The sequence below is a fragment of the Chiloscyllium plagiosum genome, unplaced genomic scaffold, assembly GCF_037043375.1.
Source record: "Chiloscyllium plagiosum isolate Xiang-an unplaced genomic scaffold, Cpla_swu_hap1 HiC_scaffold_6, whole genome shotgun sequence".
NCBI classification, from domain to species: Eukaryota; Metazoa; Chordata; class Chondrichthyes; order Orectolobiformes; family Hemiscylliidae; genus Chiloscyllium; species Chiloscyllium plagiosum.
In genome coordinates this window covers 71,068,074-71,086,895 of record NW_028270144.1, presented here as the reverse complement: position 1 = coordinate 71,086,895, position 18,822 = coordinate 71,068,074, and the positions used below count along the sequence as shown (strand labels likewise).

General features: G+C 40.3%; 1 protein-coding gene across 8 annotated transcripts in view; it reads right to left on the bottom strand.

The window, feature by feature from the left end:
• Positions 1 to 1,544: 1,544 nt before the first annotated feature.
• LOC122550643 (neuronal PAS domain-containing protein 2-like) overlaps positions 1,545 to 18,822 on the bottom strand; it is a 122,124-nt gene continuing 104,846 nt past the window's right edge. For 7 of the 8 annotated variants that reach the window (XM_087988096.1, XM_087988095.1, XM_043691704.2 and 4 more), the window contains 3 exons: positions 15,023 to 15,115; positions 6,063 to 6,243; positions 1,545 to 2,947 (listed from right to left, as the gene is read on the bottom strand). In XM_087988096.1, coding sequence (XP_087844222.1) covers positions 2,795 to 2,947; positions 6,063 to 6,243; positions 15,023 to 15,115 — 427 coding nt within the window. In that variant the 3' untranslated portion in view covers positions 1,545 to 2,794. The remainder of the gene's footprint in view (positions 2,948 to 6,062; positions 6,244 to 15,022; positions 15,116 to 18,822) is intronic. The other variant, XM_043691707.2, reaches the window with a different exon arrangement.

The following is an 18,822-nucleotide window of genomic DNA, read 5'->3' as shown; positions in this document are numbered from 1 at the left end:
TTATAGATACTCCAATCTCAAAATTTAATGTGTATTTTGTAATAGTACACTGTTGGTTCATTATTGGGGGTAGAGGCAATGGCCTAGTGATATTGTTGCTGTAGTAGTAATCCAGAGGCTCAAGTAATGTTAGGGGTTCAAATCCTGCAATTTGAATTCAATAAAAATCTGAATTTAAAATTCTAAATGGTGACCATGAAACCATTGTTGATTGTCATAACAAAACTTCTGTCCTTGCTTAGTGTATCTGTGATCCGTTTATCTGACTGTATTGTTTATCCTTTAATCAGTATGTCTTATTTTCTCTAACTTATATTGCAAATTCAAAGTTTGTGAGAAGATTTGTAACTCGGGTGCTTGTTGCTGTGGTTTTTTCGCCGAGCTGGAAGTTTTTGTTGCAAACGTTTCGTCCCCTGTCTAGGTGACATCCTCAGTGCTTGGGAGCCTCCTGTGAAGCGCTTCTGTGGTGTTTCCTCCGGCATTTATAGTGGCCTGTCCCTGCCGCTTCCGGTTGTCAGTTTCAGCTGTCCGCTGTAGTGACCGGTATATTGGGTCCAGGTCGATGTGTTTGTTGATGGAGTTTGTGGATATATTGCAAATCCTTGTACGGTAATGTATGCTTTTTCTTCTTTATTTCTTGATTTTTGTATCTATGATTTGTACCTAGGTACTTTGTGCCATGAGGGGCGACATTGTAAGCTTTACATTAGAATAAACCTTCTTCTGCTCTAGTTTCATTTACTATACATGTGACTCCAGATCGAGAGCAGTAATTGACTTCTAACTACCCTCTGAAAAAGCAAATCACTTAGTTGTATCAACTGCTAGAAAGCAAGAAAGGGAATGAAACCGGGCAGACCACCTGTTAACAACCAAGGCACTAGAAACAACAATGGCAAATACAGCCTGTCAAATCTGCAAAATCTCCTCTAGGCAAAGATAAGTTGTTGGTACATGAAGGGACAGCAGTAGTGCAAAGGAGTATGGTTGACACAGAGAGCTGGAGTTAAAAGAAAATTGAAGTCACTTTATCTGAACATGCACAGTGTCCACAATAACACAGACGAACTGTTAACAAAAATAGAAATAAATGTTTCAGACTGAATTGTCATTATAGAGATATGGTTACAAGTTGGGAAATAAATATTCCAGGGCACAACACATTTTGAAAAGTAAGGAAGAATAGCACTGCTAATACTGCCTTGATGACAGCTGCAGTTCTGAGCCATTGTAATTTCATGCATAACTCATGTCCAAAAGATTGCAACCTTTTTGGCTGCAGTTTTGCTATGGACCTTGATAAACTGAGCGTTTGAGCTCAGATGTGCAGAAAATTATATTACACTAGATTTGTGAAGAACGTGTGTGAAGGTACACAGCTTACACTTTGGGGTATATACCAATGATTTCTACTATTTATTCCACATGGTCACTGACAAAAAAAGAGCTATGAAATGGATTGATGCATTTTATACAAAATTAGACTAAAATTCACTTTTGTTGCAAAGAATCATTTATACTGAAATAACTCATATATTACAGTGTCCGTCTGATCGACAGTTTCTCATTTTTTATTTAGAGATTTTTATGTAACAAATGCAGTCTTAATAAAACATATAAATCAGAAAAAGTGCATGTGTTTGAAAATATACAACACAAAGTAAACAGTTTCCTTTTAAACATCCAGTGTTGTAGAACTGATCCATTTCAATTAATGATTATTCTGTTGAATGTGACATTAAGAATTTGTCCAAAGTATATGTCCTTGAAGAGACCTAGTAGCCAGTATCCAACATCGGCTGTCAGGTTGTAATAAGTGTGCCAATTTAGCACAAGGAATTATAAAAGATATGTTGATTACATAATAAGAACAAGGTTACATTGCAAACATAATAGCTGATTTTGTGCAAAAAGCTAGGTACATCGTTCCCAGTTTTCTGTCATGCTTGAATCCATTTAGGTTTAAGTCATGGCACGTAAGGGTGCCATTCAGCCCATCAAGTCCATGATGGGACTCTACAAAACAATCCATGCAATCCCAGTCCACATTCTATCCTCAAGCCTGCAAGTGTGTTTCCCAGATGTTGACTGATAGCAGCAAACTTAGAAAGTATAAAAGGAATCTGAGGTGCGTGCCTGCCACATCTGTACATATAAGGAATAATTTCCTGACTTTATATTTTTGATGACAAATTCTTCTGGTAAGAATGTGCAATGAAAATCCTGGCACACAAAGCTCATGTCTTTCTGACCTTTTAAATTAATAATTGGACAATCACTTAAAGAGCACCAGAATTTCTGAAATATGGTGCTGACAAGCAAGTCTTTTCCAGCTGTACAAAGTTAGAAAATTACTGGCGTGATGTGTTTTAAAAAAACCCAGCTTTGAACTATTCTAACTTGGATCATGCTAATGAGTTACATCACAAACTTAGTAATCATTTTAAAACATCCCTAATGCTGCTGGTGGTTCAATCCATTAACCAGTAGTATATGTGGCCTTCTCACATAAAAATAATCGGAATTTCAAAATTAGATGAGAACAGTAAAGATTTTTTGTACCTACAATGCCAACTTGTAGCTTTCAATGTGCTATTCTTCTCCCATTTCCAATTAACAATTATGTAATTAAAATGTTACAATAAATTTTGTGAAGCTTTATATTTTAACACCTGATGGAAACAGTAAAAGTGTAGCACATTAGCTGCAATTTATTAAAACGCAAGGGTGAATATTGCTTTAAACAGGTTTTTATAATTTATATTTCTTAACCACTGAGAGGCTACTGGGTGAGTTAAACATTTGATGATTCAGAGAGGCGCTGTACATGTGGTCTTTGCTGAGATTGTGGGTGGTATCCCAGAATGTCCTGTTGCTGTGGATAAGGAGGAGGGAGAAGCAGCAGCTCCGGTTGTTCACCTTGCAAGGAACTGGATGTTTGACCCTGCTGGAAAAATCAAAACATATTATTGAATGGATTATATTTATTCAGTGTGAAATTGACACATTTTCTAACTATATATAAATGATCAGGGCGTAATCGCTGGTTACACCAAGTGGTCATAAATTTAGTGCATTGTAAAATGTTTACATAGGAAATTTGGTGAGATTTTGAATTTGGTCCAGAAAGGGAAGGAACAATACATTTGGACAGTTGTAAGTATGGAGTAACAATTGTGGAGTAACAATTTCCCCAATTCAGCTGCTGTGTATATGTGCCATTCTTTATTCAGTCCCAGGTATTTTTGGGACACCCTGGCTCACATGGAATCACGTATTTCTGTTGTTTTGCCCGTGGTTCTTTGACTGTGTGTGGTTCCCTTTTCTCACTATCAGTTTGTCTGCATGGGAACTGCCCTGGTGTCATTTAATTCAGTAAGGCAAGGCTTGGCCAATTCGATTTCAGGCTCACTACCTTCACTCTATTAAAATCTACAAATTCTTTATTGACACATTTTAACTGTATTGGCCAGCTTTCAGCCTTCTTGCCTCTGCAGAGCTTTGCTGAAACTGTTTCGTTTGTACAAACTCTCTAGGTTGTCTGCTGGGCTCTATTCTGAGTCCTTTTCACTCTAAGCTCTTTCTTGGCATTTTGAGTTCAGTGGATTCTATCCTGACCCTTTTAATCCAGCTAGCTCTGTTAGACCCTTTTTAAACTCCTGTGAATTTTTGTACTATTTTCAAAATATCGAAGGACATTTTCATCCCTTTCGGGATATTTGTGACCTCTTCAGCTCTCTGCAACTAAAGAGAACCTTTCCAGTTCCCATCGCTCTTTGTCAGTTCTTTGTACTGCTCTGGTTTTTTGGGCTTAGTGCTTGGAGCTTGCCAAGCCTTTTCCCAGTAATAGAATTGATTCCCTCTGTTTCATTTCTACTTTTAATTTAATCCCCAGCATCTTTTCCTGAATAATTTGTTGTTATTTGTCATGAAACTTGAGTCATCTTTTCCTCTTCTCCAGCTTTATCAGTCATTTTTCATTAAGGTAATTAATCTGGGTAGGGTAGTTCAAGCAGTCTTCAGTTCTGACTCTCTCTTAGAGAGTCCAGATGTGGAAAGCAAATAGTTTAATGCAGGGTAAAAGGAGGACAAGAGTGAGGCAGTTTTGTTACATTAGCATATTAATATGACCATACTCACTTTGCATACACTTAAGGAAGCATAGAAATTGTACATTGAAGGTTCACTAAATTGATGTTCAGAAGAAGAATCACTGGACTGTAATGTTAACTCTGCTTTTTTTCCACAGATTAGACTTAGATTTAGATTAGATTACAGTTGGAAACAGGCCCTTCGGCCCAACAAGTCCACACCAACCCGCCGAAGCGAAACCCACCCATACCCCTAACCTAACACTACGGGCAATTTAGTATGGCCAATTCACCTGACCCTGCACATCTTTGGACTGTGGGAGGAAACCGGAGCACCCGGAGGAAACCCACGCAGACACGGGGAGAACGTGCAAACTCCACACAGTCAGTCGCCTGAGGCAGGAATTGAACCCGGGTCTCTGGCGCTGTGAGGCAGCAGTGCTAACCACTGTGCCACCGCTGAGGTTATCCAGCAATCTCTGTTTTTGTTTCAGATTTCCAGCAGTTCCTTGTTTTATTCACTAGATTGATTACAGGGAAGAGAGAATTGTCCTATGTGCAGTGGTTGAGTAGGATAAGCCTATGATCTTTAGAGTTTATAAGAAAGAGAGATGGATTCATTGAAATATAAGATTCTGAGCGAGCTTTACAGGATAGATGCTAAGAAGCTGTATTCCTTACCTGGGAACTTAAGAACTAGAGTGTATAGTTTCATGATAGGGAGTCAGTCCTTTCAGACTGAGCGACATTCTTCTTCGAGGATTGTAAATCTTTGGAAATGTTCACCATAAAGGGCTGTGGAGGTATTGTCATTAAGTGTGTACATGGCTAAGATTGATAAATGTTTGGACTATAAGAGAATCAAGGCACAAAGGACCAAGATGTTTTACGGCTCAGAAAATAATGTCCCCTCCTCTGATTCTCTGGGTTCAAACCCCACGTCAGGACTTTTAGGCCATTGGATGACCATCCGTAATGCTATTTAACAGGCTGATAATCAACCTGGGTGGAGTGGCTCTGTGAAGCAGCAGTGCTAACCGTTGAGCCACCGTGAGATTGATGATTGTGTTAATAGTGGAGCAGACTCAGAAAAATGTATATAGTCTATTCCTCCCTCCATGTCTTCTGTTCAGACAATAAACTATCATACTTTAAAATGTCATATTTCAGAAGTGGTGTCCTCTGCATATCACCTCATAACACACCAGCAATGTCACAGGGAAGAGAGATTAAGCAGATTATTTTCTAATCAATGGAAAGGAAAATTGTACAGGATGTAACATGGGAAATCTTTTGAAGACCATCTGAATAAGAAAATGAAACTTTTTAACATCTCATCTCAGCCTCTTGTGGAGGTGGTGGCACTGTGGCAATACCACTCACCAGTCACCCAGAATCCCAGACTAATATTTAGGATGTAGGTTTGAATTACACATAGCAGATGTTGAAATTTAAATTCAATGGAAGTCTGGAATTAAACACTGGCCTAATGGCAACCATGCAACCAATGATGATTGTCAAAAAGACCCATCTAGTTCACTAATGTCCTTCAGGGAAGGAAATCTGATCTGGCCTATTTATGACTTCAGAGCCATAGTAATGTAATTGACTCTTAACTACTCTCTGAAATCTCCCAGAAAGCCACTCATGAGCAAATTGTAAAAATTTACAACATGTCACCTCAGACACGGCAGTGAAATGAAGCGTCTAGTAAAATTGGGTGCTCAAATATTGTAATGGAACTTGGATTCACAGTCTTCTGATTCAGAGATAATTAACTGTATGTGTAGAGGAAGAAAGAGACACATGAATTTGGTACAGTAAGAAAATATGATAAAATGACTCAAAAGTAGTCATCAGATGTTGTTGGGAATGTCATCAGCCATTTTTGCTGTACTGTCATGGGGCAGCCCTAACAATCCCATAAACATAAATACATTCTATCGGCAAGATCCATCAAAAGGGACCTACCTGTAAGTAGTGTTGTGGCTGCTGTTGTAGGTGCATAGTTTGCTGGGATAGAGGTGGCTGTGGTATAGAAAATCCTGGAGTTACTATTTGACCCATAAGTACTGTATTGGAGATCATTGGTACACTATTTCTAACTGGCTGTGGTACCAGATTTTGGGGCAGCTGTTGTCTTTGTGAGTACCTGTCAAGGAAGATTCATGCAATGAAATATCATATCAATATCAGCATCATTAAAATTGTGCAAACAAACCACATTAAACAATCATTACTTGTAGTTATTTGCTACATAACTAAATGCCAAGTAAATGTAGATGGCCAATGTTGTCACTGGTCATTTACAAGAAATAAAAGTTAAATATATCCAAGGGTATTTGAAAAGCTTTATTAATACTGAAGACAGTATGATCCTTCACCATGGATGGAGGTGAGACAGGGGAAAGATGCTAAGTAATCCACTTTGATCAGCCACGAAACAGGGATTCAACTTTCCAATTTCTAGTTTGTTCGCAATACAAGAGACAGCAGAAGCAGGCGTTCAAAGTTAGTTTGCCAGATCTACTGACAAATGTAGATCAAGGCGCAGGTCAATTTTTTTTAGCTTAAGGCAAAGGGTGACCAGGATCATGTGTGACAATGCTACTCCTTTAACAAGGTTATGTTGTCTTTGGTTTTTTTTTAGAAAGGTTGTAAATGCAGAGTTGCCAAGGTTGGGTTTTAGGGCCAATTTGATTATAGCTAACAGATACTGCCTCAGACAAAAATCTTTCAAGCTATCAAAAATACTTGTACAATGAAAGGGGAGTGGCCAGTTCTCCTAGCTCAGCTTTACCCTGGTATGGTTTTTAAGCAGTCTGGCTGTTCAGTTTAAGCTGGTCAAAGAAATATCTACATGGAAGAAGGTGTTCCATGCTGAATTTCTCTGCCATCTCCCTCTCTTTCTCTCTCTCCTGTCAGACCCATTGTATGATTTTACTTTTTTTGCCAAAGGTGTTTATGGGAATTGTTGCAGGAATTTGGAACACCATCATTAACAGTCAATAAGTGTGGCACTGGAAAAGCACAGCAGGTCAGACAGCATTCGAGGAGCAGGGCTTATTTCTGAAACATCAACTCTCCTACTCCTCAGATGCTGCTGGACCTGCTGAGCATTTCCAGTGTCATACTTTTCGACTCTGATCTCCAGCATCTTCAGTCCTCTCTTTCTCCTAACAGCATCTTTCATTTGGGATTATCTGTTGGGTTTTTGGATAGGTTAAGTTATTCTATATTCTGTTCTCTTTTGTTTGTGTTTCATTTGGTAAAGTTGCTAATAAATTCTGTTTTATTTAAAACTATGCGGTTGGGCCAGCTGCATTGCTCCTGGAATATCCACTATACACCTGCTTAAAACAACTAGCAAAGTTATGGTCCAGTCTACTTTCTGGAAATGATTTGGGGGGGTTCTGGCCAGGTCTGTAACATGTAATACTAAGGTCAGAGGACAGTGAACAGAATGACCGAACAATAGTCTTCTCAACCATCAGGTCACAAACACTTGCTTCCTGTTTATTCAGACAGCCCATGTGGTCATGATTCTGCTATTGTTATAGAACGCCATTGCTGTCACCATGCTATGATATGATCAGATCCCTAGATATCAATTACTTGGAATTGGGTAGAATACTGCCACCAATTCTTCCTTTAATGCTAGTCAATAGGTTTTTAGTAGTCTATGGTCAAGGATGAACAACAAATATGAGTCAGCAGAAGTCTGAGATAACAGCGTGCATTTCTACACACAGTAACTATACACAGGTTAATTTAACTGTTAGGCATATTAACAATAACTATCAAAAGAAAGGGAATACACGTGTGCCTCATCAGGAGCTTGTGCCAATGTCCAACAGCTACATGTTCTAACTGTCCTGCCAATGGCTATGATATATATCAGAGTGGGTCAGACTGGAATTTAGCTCATTGATGAATATCCGTTGTCTTATAGAATATCTTGCCCCAAGATTTTTCCCACTTAGTTACATCATTATACAATAGCATAAACACTATATTATAATTATCATTACCCCCTACTCACCCCAGTCCCCGCAGGTCTTTAACTTACAAATTTAATTGATCTAGCAGATTCGTTATGCTTCCAGAACAAAATCTTTTGGACTTTAAAGATCGGTAGTTCATAGGCTTGAGGATTGTTGACCTTGATTCTGATTCGTATTTTGAGTAATCTATGAAACATTACTATCCTGACATTCCTCACTGAATTCATCAAATGTAGCATCAATAGATGAAACAAAGAATCTGTGGTTTCTCCATGTAACTCCCTCTGCCGTATGGACAATGTATGATCATCGCTGGTCCTATGATGCTTGGAGAACTGCACCAACCCGTTAAGTTTCTTTAACTGTACCCATTACCCATGGCCCTGCCGTAGTGACATCTATTCTGGTGAGTTAACTGTTGCTGTCAATAAAATGGCTCCTTGCCAGAAAATCTTTTTATATTTCATTGGACTCAACTGTGGAATCAGTCTCTTGGTCCGACGAGGAGATGAATCTTCATATTTCTTCCCAGCAGTATTGCTGATGGCAATAAGCCACATCGGACTGGGGTGGACCACTGTTTTAACAAGACTATAGAATAGTATTGGGTTTTTTTCCAAAAAGCATTTAACTCTCTGTACCTCATATTTGCTTCACCCTTTGACTATAGACATCTTGGCAAACGTCTTACAGAGGAACCTTGACTGTCCGAATATCAATTACCTGAATATCGGATTATCTGAAGGAGCTCTCAAGGTCCCGATAGAAACATTACATCAAAGATGTGTTTCCAACACTGATCGCGTCTTTTGTATATAGTGATTAAAAATGAACTCGGCTTACAGAAATGCTGCCGAGAACATTCCTGGACATTGATGGGAGCCCCAGGCACCGTCTCAAAATGACTGACCTCCTGTGCGCTCTCTCTCTCCCCACACTTTCCCTGGAGTTCAGGGGGGCAGGACGGAATGTGGGTCAGGTCGGATGGGAGTCAGGGTTGGATGGGATCGGGGTTGGGGAATATTGGATGGGGGGGCATGGTTGGACAGCGTTGTGGGGGTTGGATGGGAGGGCGGGATTGGTCAGAGTTGCAAGATCGGACAGGGGCAGGGTTGGACGGGGTTGGGGTTGGGGGGGGTTTGGACGGGGGGTGGGGTTTGGGGGTACATAAGGGGGGGGAGGGAGTAGTTGGGGGGGTCCAGAAGGGGATGGGGGGGTTCCAAATGGGGATGGGGTTTGGGTGGTTGGACGGGGTCAGGATTAGGGGGGTTTGGGCGTGGGCAGGGTTGGGGGTGTCGGACGGGGGCGTGGCTAGGGTGGTTGGATGGGGGCCAGGTTGGGTGGGCGGTTTTGGACAGGGCAGGGGTCGGATGGAGGAGGTGGGGGCTTGCACACAGTGTGCTACTGCCTAGTCTCCTGAATGGGGGGAACGGACGTAGCAAGTGCTCGCTGTGTCAATTCCATTCAACTGATGGGGATGGTGTGGGGGTGGGGGGGGGGGGGTGTGGGAGGCTTCAGCAATGCTACAGATCCCTTATACACAAGTGTGTCTCTGCTCAGAAACGAACCCTGACACACAGAGAGGGAGCAAGGCAGGCTGAATGAGGAAAAACGAAACTTCAGAAAACTCTGAGCCCCAGAGGAGAGGCATTGAATCAATTAACCAAATAATCAATTATCTGAACAAAGTAGTGCCTGCCCATCTCATTCAGATAATCGAGGTTCCTCTGTACATGCTGAATTTCAAAAGTGACTGTAAATCGACTGAAAGGCTCATCAACAAAGTCTCGTCTGTTGTCAGATCGCCAATATCATGGATCCCATACACAATCAAAATTTCATGTAAAACTCTGAAAACTACACCCGCCATTGTGGTATGTACATTTTAAAGTGAAAAATAGTGCAACGGCAATACGGTAGCGCCATCCATCAACTTAAATATGTTTGCTCCCATTGTCTGCTGGGAAATGTATAAGTTTTAGGATACAATTTAAACTCAAATCCCAAATTTTATTTGTTCATCTGAGATTTTACTTATTTAGGCAAAAGGAGGCAGTCTGGTGAGGTAACACAGGAAACTTAAATTGTAAATGAATACCTATCAAAGTAGAGCAGTGACTTTATGGGGGTACTACAAATGGGGTGGCACGGTGGCTCAGTGGTTAGCACTGTTGCCTCACGGTCCCAGGTTCGATTCCAGCCTCGGGTGACTGTCTGTGTGGAGTTTGCACGCTCTCCCTGTGTCAGCCTGGATTTCCTCCCATAGTCCAAAGATGTGTAAGTCAGGTGAATTACTAAGTTGTCCACAGTGTTAGGTGCAGCAGTCAGAGGGAAATGGATCTGCGTGGATTATTCTTCAGAGGGTCGGTATGGACTGCTTGGGCCGAAGGGCCTGTTTCCACACTATAGGAAATCAAATCTAATCTAAAACTCTTGGCTTAGGGCAGAAATTGATACTCAGTTTCTGGTATTTCTCCTACATCTCATCTCCAGTGTCTTCTGCTTCTGATTGGACAACAAGCTCCACAAATCTCCATTTCCTCTGAAAATTACATGTAGCCAAGTGTTGGCTGAGCTGTTTTACTGGTCTTAATCTTCTTCTTCAGTGGATCAATTGATGTTGAAATTTGTTTCAAATTTCCAGATAGTCCAGACATCAAGATAAAGTTACTGCTCTGTTTAGAATTTTGTAGCTGTATCCTATGACATCCATTCAAAATTGCAAGCCAGCCACTACTCATTTTATTGGTAAATATGTTCATTTTGTTTTCCAGATTCCCAGCCTGGGAATCTGGGTTTTTTTAATTATACAGCTATAGTATCTACCCTTTTCACTTAAGAGTTTAACATACTGCTGGAGCTCAGAAATCCAATTGTACCTCAGCTGACTCAAATTGTATCTGATTTGGATTGGCTCATAGTGTTGTTTCACTGGCTTTTTCTGCACTTTTTCTCTTCTGGTCTGGCTGACGTTTTGGCGCTAGAGCAGCTGATAACAGTTACAGTGTCAAGGCCCTGCGCTGCCTGAGGTGCATTTAAATGCTTTCAGCTTCTGATGAACTGGTTAAGCCTTTCTTAAAGAAGAAGGCAATTAAATTGGCAACACTTCTCTGCAAAAGAAAACTTTCCTCTTTTCCTTTACTTTTTCTGGGTTTGTCCTCCTCACAATGGAGCCAGATCTGCACCAGTTATGTGTTGTAAAGGTCATCATCACCAGGTTATATAAGATGCCTGGACCAACAACTTGTAGTTGAGACAGAGTGCTGCCAATAATCCCCCTTCCTATGTGAGTCATAGAGTCCTAAAGATTTACAGCACGGAAAGAGATACTTCGGCCCATTGTGTCCACACTGGTCATCAAGCACCTATCCATTCTAGTCCATCTTCCAACATTTGATCTTGTATGCTAAAGTACTTCACATGATCATCTAAATACTTCTTAAATGTTGTGAGAGCTCCCATCTCTACCACCTTTTCAGGCAGTGAGTTCCCGATACCGACCACCGTCTGGGTAAAATAATTCTTCCTTAAGTCCTCTCTAAACCTTCTGCATTTTACCTTAAGTCTATGCTCCCTGCTACTGACCCTCTAAGGGGAAAGGTTTCTTCCTGTCTGCTCTATCTATGCCCCTCATAACTTTATATATCTCAATCAGATCCCTCCTCAGCTTTCTCTGATCTCAGCAAAACAAACCCAGTCAGTCTAGTCTCTTCATAGCTGAAATGTTGCAACCTAGATCACATAATGGTGAATTTTCTTTGCACCATCCTTCATATAGTGTAGCATTCAGAACTGCACTCCAGCTATGGCCTAGCTAAACTCTTAAAAAGCTCCTTATATTCAATATCTATTATATGAAAAGAAAATACGCCGTATGCCTCATTTAACCATCTACCTGTCCTGTTGCCTTTAAGGATCTGTGGACATGCACACTAAGGACCCTCTGATCCTCTGTGCATATGATCTTTGCACTCATTGTATACTCAATTGTCTATTGATCCTCCCAAAATGAGTCACCTCACACTTTTCAGGATTAAATTCCATTTGCCTCTGTTTAGCCCATTTGACCAACCAATCTATATCATCCTGTAGTTTAAGGCTTTTTTTCCTCACTATTTACTAACCACCAATTTTTGTGTCATCTGCAAATACACTGATCAAACATTTTACATTCATGACTAGATCATTAATGTACACAACAAACAGTAAGGGACCCAACACCAAACCCTACAATATGCCATTGAACCCAGGCTTCTTGTCATAAAACAATAACTTTCAGCCATTATCCTCCGCCTCCTGTCACAGAGCTAATTTTGGATTCAATTTGCCAAATTGCCCTGGATCCCATAGACAGTTACCTTCTTGATCAGTCTTGCATGTGAGACATTGCCAGGTTTACTGAAGCTCATGTAGACTAAATCCACTTTATTGCCCTCATCCACACATCTCGTCATCTCTTCAAAAAAACTCAATCAAACCTGTCACACATGATTTCCTGTTGAGAAAGCCATGCTGACTATCCTTGATTAATCCTTGTCTCTCCAAGTGGAAATTGATTCTAATAGTTTGCCCACCACTGATTTTAGACTCACTGGCCTACAGTTCCCTGGGTTCATTCCTACTATCCTTGTATGGTACCACATTAGTTGTCCTCCAATCCTCTGGCACCACTCCTGTGCCCAGAGAGGATTTGCAAGTTAACTTCTGAAATCGTGTTCCTTGATTCCCTCAGCATCTTGGGATACAATTCATCCAGGCCTGGGACTTATCTAATTTTAGGCATGTTAAAACCATGATAATATCCCCTCCCTCTCAATTGTAAATTGTTAATGTGTATCACAGTATTCTTCCCTGATTTCTATACCTACCTTGTCCTTCTCTGTTGCGAATACAGATGTAAAGCATTAATTTAAACCTCACCTACATCTTCCAGCTCCACCTTTGGTTTTCTGATTATGTCCATAATAGGTTCTCCTCTTTCCATGATCATCTTCTGGCTCCTATTATATCTACAAAATGCCTTTCGAGAGTCCTTTATTTTATCTGGCACTGTTTTTTCATGCACCTCCCCTCATCCCAACTTTGTTTGTCTAATTTAATTTTTAAGTAACTGTCTGTATTTTCTAGGGCTTTTGGTATTCTGATGGTTATCTACAATAAGACTCACTTTTTTTCCTTGAACATTCCTTGATATTCAGGGTTCTCTGAAATTTTTAGTCCTATTCTTCACCTTTACAGGAATATGTTGGCCCTGTCCTTCCACTATTTCTTTTTTGAATGACTCTCACTTCTCCAATGTAGATTTTCCTACAGGCAGCAGCTCCCAGGCCATAATGGCCAGGTCCTGTCTAATCATATTAATATCAGCCTTCCCCAATTTAAAAATCTTTATTTCTAGTCTATTTTTGTCCTTTTTAATGACTACCTTAAATCTTACTAAGTGTGATCACTTCTAACAGTTGACCAACTTTACTCTCTCAAATTAGTTCCAGCGCTGCCCTGTCTTTGGTGGGAGTTTCTATATGCTAATTTCAAACGCTCTCCTGGATAGATGAAACAAATTGCACCCTCTATGAGACTTTAACACTTTATCTATCCCAGTTAGCATTGGGAAGTTGAAATCCCCTATTATTGTCGATTGCATAATCTTGCTAATTGTAAAATAAAACAGTTTATTCATTTGTATGTACTGTAATTGCACTGAAATCTTTGGCAGCTTGTGTTTTAGAAGATTAGAGAAGTACCTTTGAGGGCATAGAAGGAATCACAACTACATTTCCAGATCTTACTTTTGTACAACAAGACAGTCGGCGCTATGGTCAAGTACCTGAACATAAAGAATGCAGAATCTGCTCATAGGAATGATTTTTGTCAGTGAAATGGAAGTATGCATTTCCCCGCCAGGCAGAAAAATTGCCAGGTGTCAATGCACCTGAAACAAGGAGACCTGAATGAGGAGAAAGTGGGACTTACACACCTCTATGGGAGGAAGCATAACATCTAGGTCTGGTGATTCCAACAGTCCAAGCAGCAGCAGAATCTGGAAGTGTTCATTGCCAGGTCTGCAAGGAGGCCCATGATAAAAATGGACAAAGAGCCAGGTGCGTTGGGCTTAGTGAGTGGGGTCTGGAGTGGGTAAAGATGGGTTGTGGAGGGTAAGTTTTGGAGGGGAAGCAGAAAGGAATGATGGGTGGATAACATTTTTCAGTCAGGGTTGCCCTTGATGTACACAGACCCCCCATGATTGATATGCATCCCATTCTTCTTGCCTTTTTTCGATTTGGGCTAAAACACTGGATGACTCACTCCTGCCTATGCCAACTTTATGATGGTTTGATAACAAGGTCAATTAGCCATTAATTATTAATCTAAACATGGGTGGATAGATGGCTGATTTTGGTACTCATTAGTTACTGCAGTAAAGGGACAACTTGGAAGGTGGTAGACTGGACATACCTTGTATTGTATGTGCTCCGCTCCCCCCCCCCCCCAACCCCCACCACCACCCCAGTGTAAGCATGCTCAAGACTATAAAATGCATCCTCAGGAGAATATGTAGAAAAAACATTGACAACACCAGAAAACAAATTTGAACCAATAAATCAACAACCATAAAATGGACTATTTTAAGACTTATGGGATTTGATTTCTTCAAATTGAAACATTTTGAACTTGATAAGTAGAGCAAATTTGTCTGTTCCACCAATGAAGAGTGTTGAATTAGGTAAAATGGGTCTTTCCATCCACAATATATAATACTTTATCACTTTGAGTTAATGTAAAATGACATATAATTTTGTTAAATTACATGCGTATCCTGTAAATTAAACTTGGGATTGCCACATGTGAATGTTTGGAACCATAACAAAGAAAATTTTACAATGAAGAGAACTGTGGCATTTAGATCCCTAAATAGTTTTGACATACTTAGCTTGTTGTCCAGTGGGAGTGAATTCTGTGGGTTGTCTGTTGTGGCACGTAATAGGCATCAATGGTTGAATGGGTTGACTGAGCAGCATCCTTAAAAAGAAAAATGCAAACCATGAAAAAAACTCACATTTTCACATTAGCATTTACTACAATCCAGCTTGTATATAATATCTATCACAACTGATCAATGAATTGTGCTTAAAAGCAATATATGTGCTGCATACCTACTTTTTGGGCATGAGCCCTTCTTCCTGAAGAAGGGCTCATGCCCGAAACGTCGATTCTCCTGCTCCTTGGATGCTGCCTGACCTGCTGCGCTTTTCCAGCAACACATTTTCAGCTCTGATCTCCAGCATCTGCAGTCCTCGCTTTCTCCCTGCATACCTACTTTCTAAAGTATTCCCTGCAAGTCTACAGATGTCAGAGGATTACATTTATGAGACTGGTAACCTTAATGTGAATATGATATATCTAAGTCTGAAGTTAAGCCCCATTCAGAGTGCAGTTTATTTTTAAAGGATGTTATATCACCATGTTGCAGTAGATAAATGATCACATTGGTTATGCCCCATAAATAGTAGTTGTTGACCAGAATCATGGATGAAAATTATTTACACAATCTACATCAATGGACAAAACATCTGTCTCAGAAAGTTACTTTCAGAAACAGTGAGAACCCCATCTTAACATAATAATGCAGCTGAGGTAACATTTGTAGAATGCAGATTTTTCTTCCAGGATTTCATGTCAGAAATAGACTGACTTACAAATCTATTCATAGGCATCCTTGGCCCAGCCTTCGCAAAACATCAGCTGCAATTGTTACGGCAGCTTTCCAATTCTCACTTTGCAAGTTCTGTTTTTCTGGTGCAGGGTGCTTTTAGCACATTACAATAAAAATATGTTATGGAATTCACATGGCATTAATTCACATTGCTCCGTGGAATTTTTCTTGTAGTCTCTCCTTAATTAAAATTCTCTTTAAAACCTTCATTATAAACAGATAAAGTAGACATTAAACATGAACCTTCTACAAGGAACTTAAATCTGAACCTGACTGCTGAATTAAATTTGAGCTGCCTTATAGCATTTCTGGAAATAAGTGGGAGTGCCTGTGTGTAGGTGCAAGTCGCAAGGATAATGAGCACATAAGTGCCAATGGTGCAAAGCAATTGAAATGCTGATGGAATGGAATTTCTTCTGGTGAATGAAGTCTCCTAGCTGTTCTGCGTAAACCTTGATGGCCACAAACATATGTCCCATGATATCTCGCATCTGGGGGAGTCCAGCGATTATGCATATTCCTCAGGTTCGCTCAGCTTGATGGCCATTCAGCAGTTTGACAGTATATGTACTGTCTGACCTTTCTTAATAGGAACTCCACTACCACTCTGATGCAGTAATGTGTGGCTGTTTGGGAAATACCACAAATGCCTCCAATGGAATCCTGGATTGTGTAAGGTGCATAGAAATTCTGGGCCATGGTGACCACCCAATAAAACTGGAGCTCACCTTGTCCGTCATCACTGCAGAAAGATCTGTTATAGGCTCTTGGGAAAGGCTCAGTCTTGGTGGGCACAGTCTTGGCGGCATTACGTCTCCAATCTCGTGTGCATTTAGGTTTTGCATCACAAGTGATGGAAGTGCAAGCTGATGGCAGCATAGTGGAAAACAATATGCACTTGGGAATTAAGTGAACTGGAGATGGAAATGTGTGTCCTCAATCAATCCAAATGAAAGGTAGTGAAATAAACGACACAAGGACTGAGATAGTAATGTAAATTAGTGCAGGCAAACTCAATGTCAAATCAGATACAGAAAGAGGATTAAAGAAAGGAAGGAAACAATTGGATTTAGAAAGAAAAAGAGACAGAAAGGGAAAGCTAATGAAAAAAATAAACTTGGTATTTTTAAAATCTTCAACAGTTTGAAGAAATTAAGCTGCACGCTTGTATTTTGTCTAGGCAAGAAGGATATTTTAATTTGTAATTACTGGTCCAAAATCTTTGCAATAACTTTATTTTGTACCTAATTTGCAAATAAAACAACTGCATCAATTTTCAATGCATTTCAAAAGTGAGGCAGAAATATTGTTTTTGTAAAGTTAATAGTGACAAGGCACCTTTCAATATTTGTAGCTAGCTGCACATTTGCTTCTCTACTAAGTTGCTGCACTAGTTATGCAGAAATAACAGTGACCACCATTAACTACACAACAATTCTGACAAACAATTCTGGCCCAATCACTTAAACAATCAGTGTTTCGAGTTTGATTATAGTGAAACCGTCTCCAAGTATATCAGAATGAATTTCAGTTGGCTGCTGATACAGAAATCTTTATTCAGTTCATATATTCTTCATAGAGTCATAGAGTTATACAGCATGGAAACAGACCCTTCGGTTCAACTCGTCCATTCTGACTAGATATCCAAAACTAATCTAGTCCCATTTTCCAGCATTTGGCCCATATCCCTCTAAACCCCTCCTGTTCATATACCCATTCAGATGCCTTTTAAATGTTATCGTTGTACCACCAGCTTATAGCCTCCCCACTGTCCTGTACCGACGTAACATGACCTCCAAACTGCTATAATCAATGCGCTGACCAATAAAGGCAAGTGTGCCAATTGTTTTCCTTACCAACCTGTCCACCTGCAACTCCACTTTCAAGGAACTATGCATCTGCAGCCTTAGGTTTCTTTGTTCCGCAACACTCCCAAGGCCCTACCATTAACTGTATAAGTCCTGTTCCGATTTGCCTTATCAAAATGCAGCACCTCACATTTATCTATATTAAACTCCATCTGCCACTCCTCAGCTCATTGGCCCATCTGATTAATGTTCCATTGTACTCTGAGATAAACATCTTCACAATCCATTACATGATTTATTTTGGTGTCATCTACAAACTTACTTCCATACCTCATATCTAAATGACGGAAAGCAGAGGACCACCACTGGTCCTTGTGACACATCACTGGTCACAGGCCTCCAGTCTGAAAAAAAACACTCCATCACCACCCACTGTCTCCTACCTTCAAGCCAATTTTGTATCTAATTGGCTGGCTCCCTCTGGATTCCATGCGATCTAACCTTGCTAACCAGCCTATCATGTGGAACCTAGTCGAATGCCTTTCTGAAGTTCATATAGACAGCAACTACCATTCTACCTTCATTAATCTTCTTTGTTACTTCTTCAAAAAACTCAGTCAAGTTAGTGAGACACAATTTCCCACGCACAAAGTCATATTGACTATCTCTAATCAGTCACTGTCTTTCCAAATGCATGTAAATCCTATCCCACAGAATCCCCTCCAACAACTTACTCACCATTGACATCAGGCTCACTGGTCTATGGTTCTCTGGCTTTTCCTTATCACCTATCTTAGATAATGGCAGCATATTAGCTAACATCCAGTCTTCCAGCACCTCACCTGTTGTTACCAACGATACAAATGTCTCAGCAAGGGGCCCAGCAATCTCTTCTCGAACTTCCAATAAAGTTCTGAGGTACACCTGATCAGGTCCTGGGGATTTATCCATCTTTATGTGTTTTAAGACATCCAATACCTCCTCTGCCATAATATGGACACTTTTCAAGACCTTGCTATTTACCTCTCCCAAGTTCTCTAGCTTCCATGTCCTTCTCCACAGTAAATATTGACGCAAAATATAAATTTAATATCTCACCTATCTCCTGTGGTTCCACACTTAGATGGCCTTGTTGATCTTTAAGGGCCCCTATTCATTCCACAGTTACTCTTTTCCCCTTAAAGTATTTGTAGAATCTCTTTGGA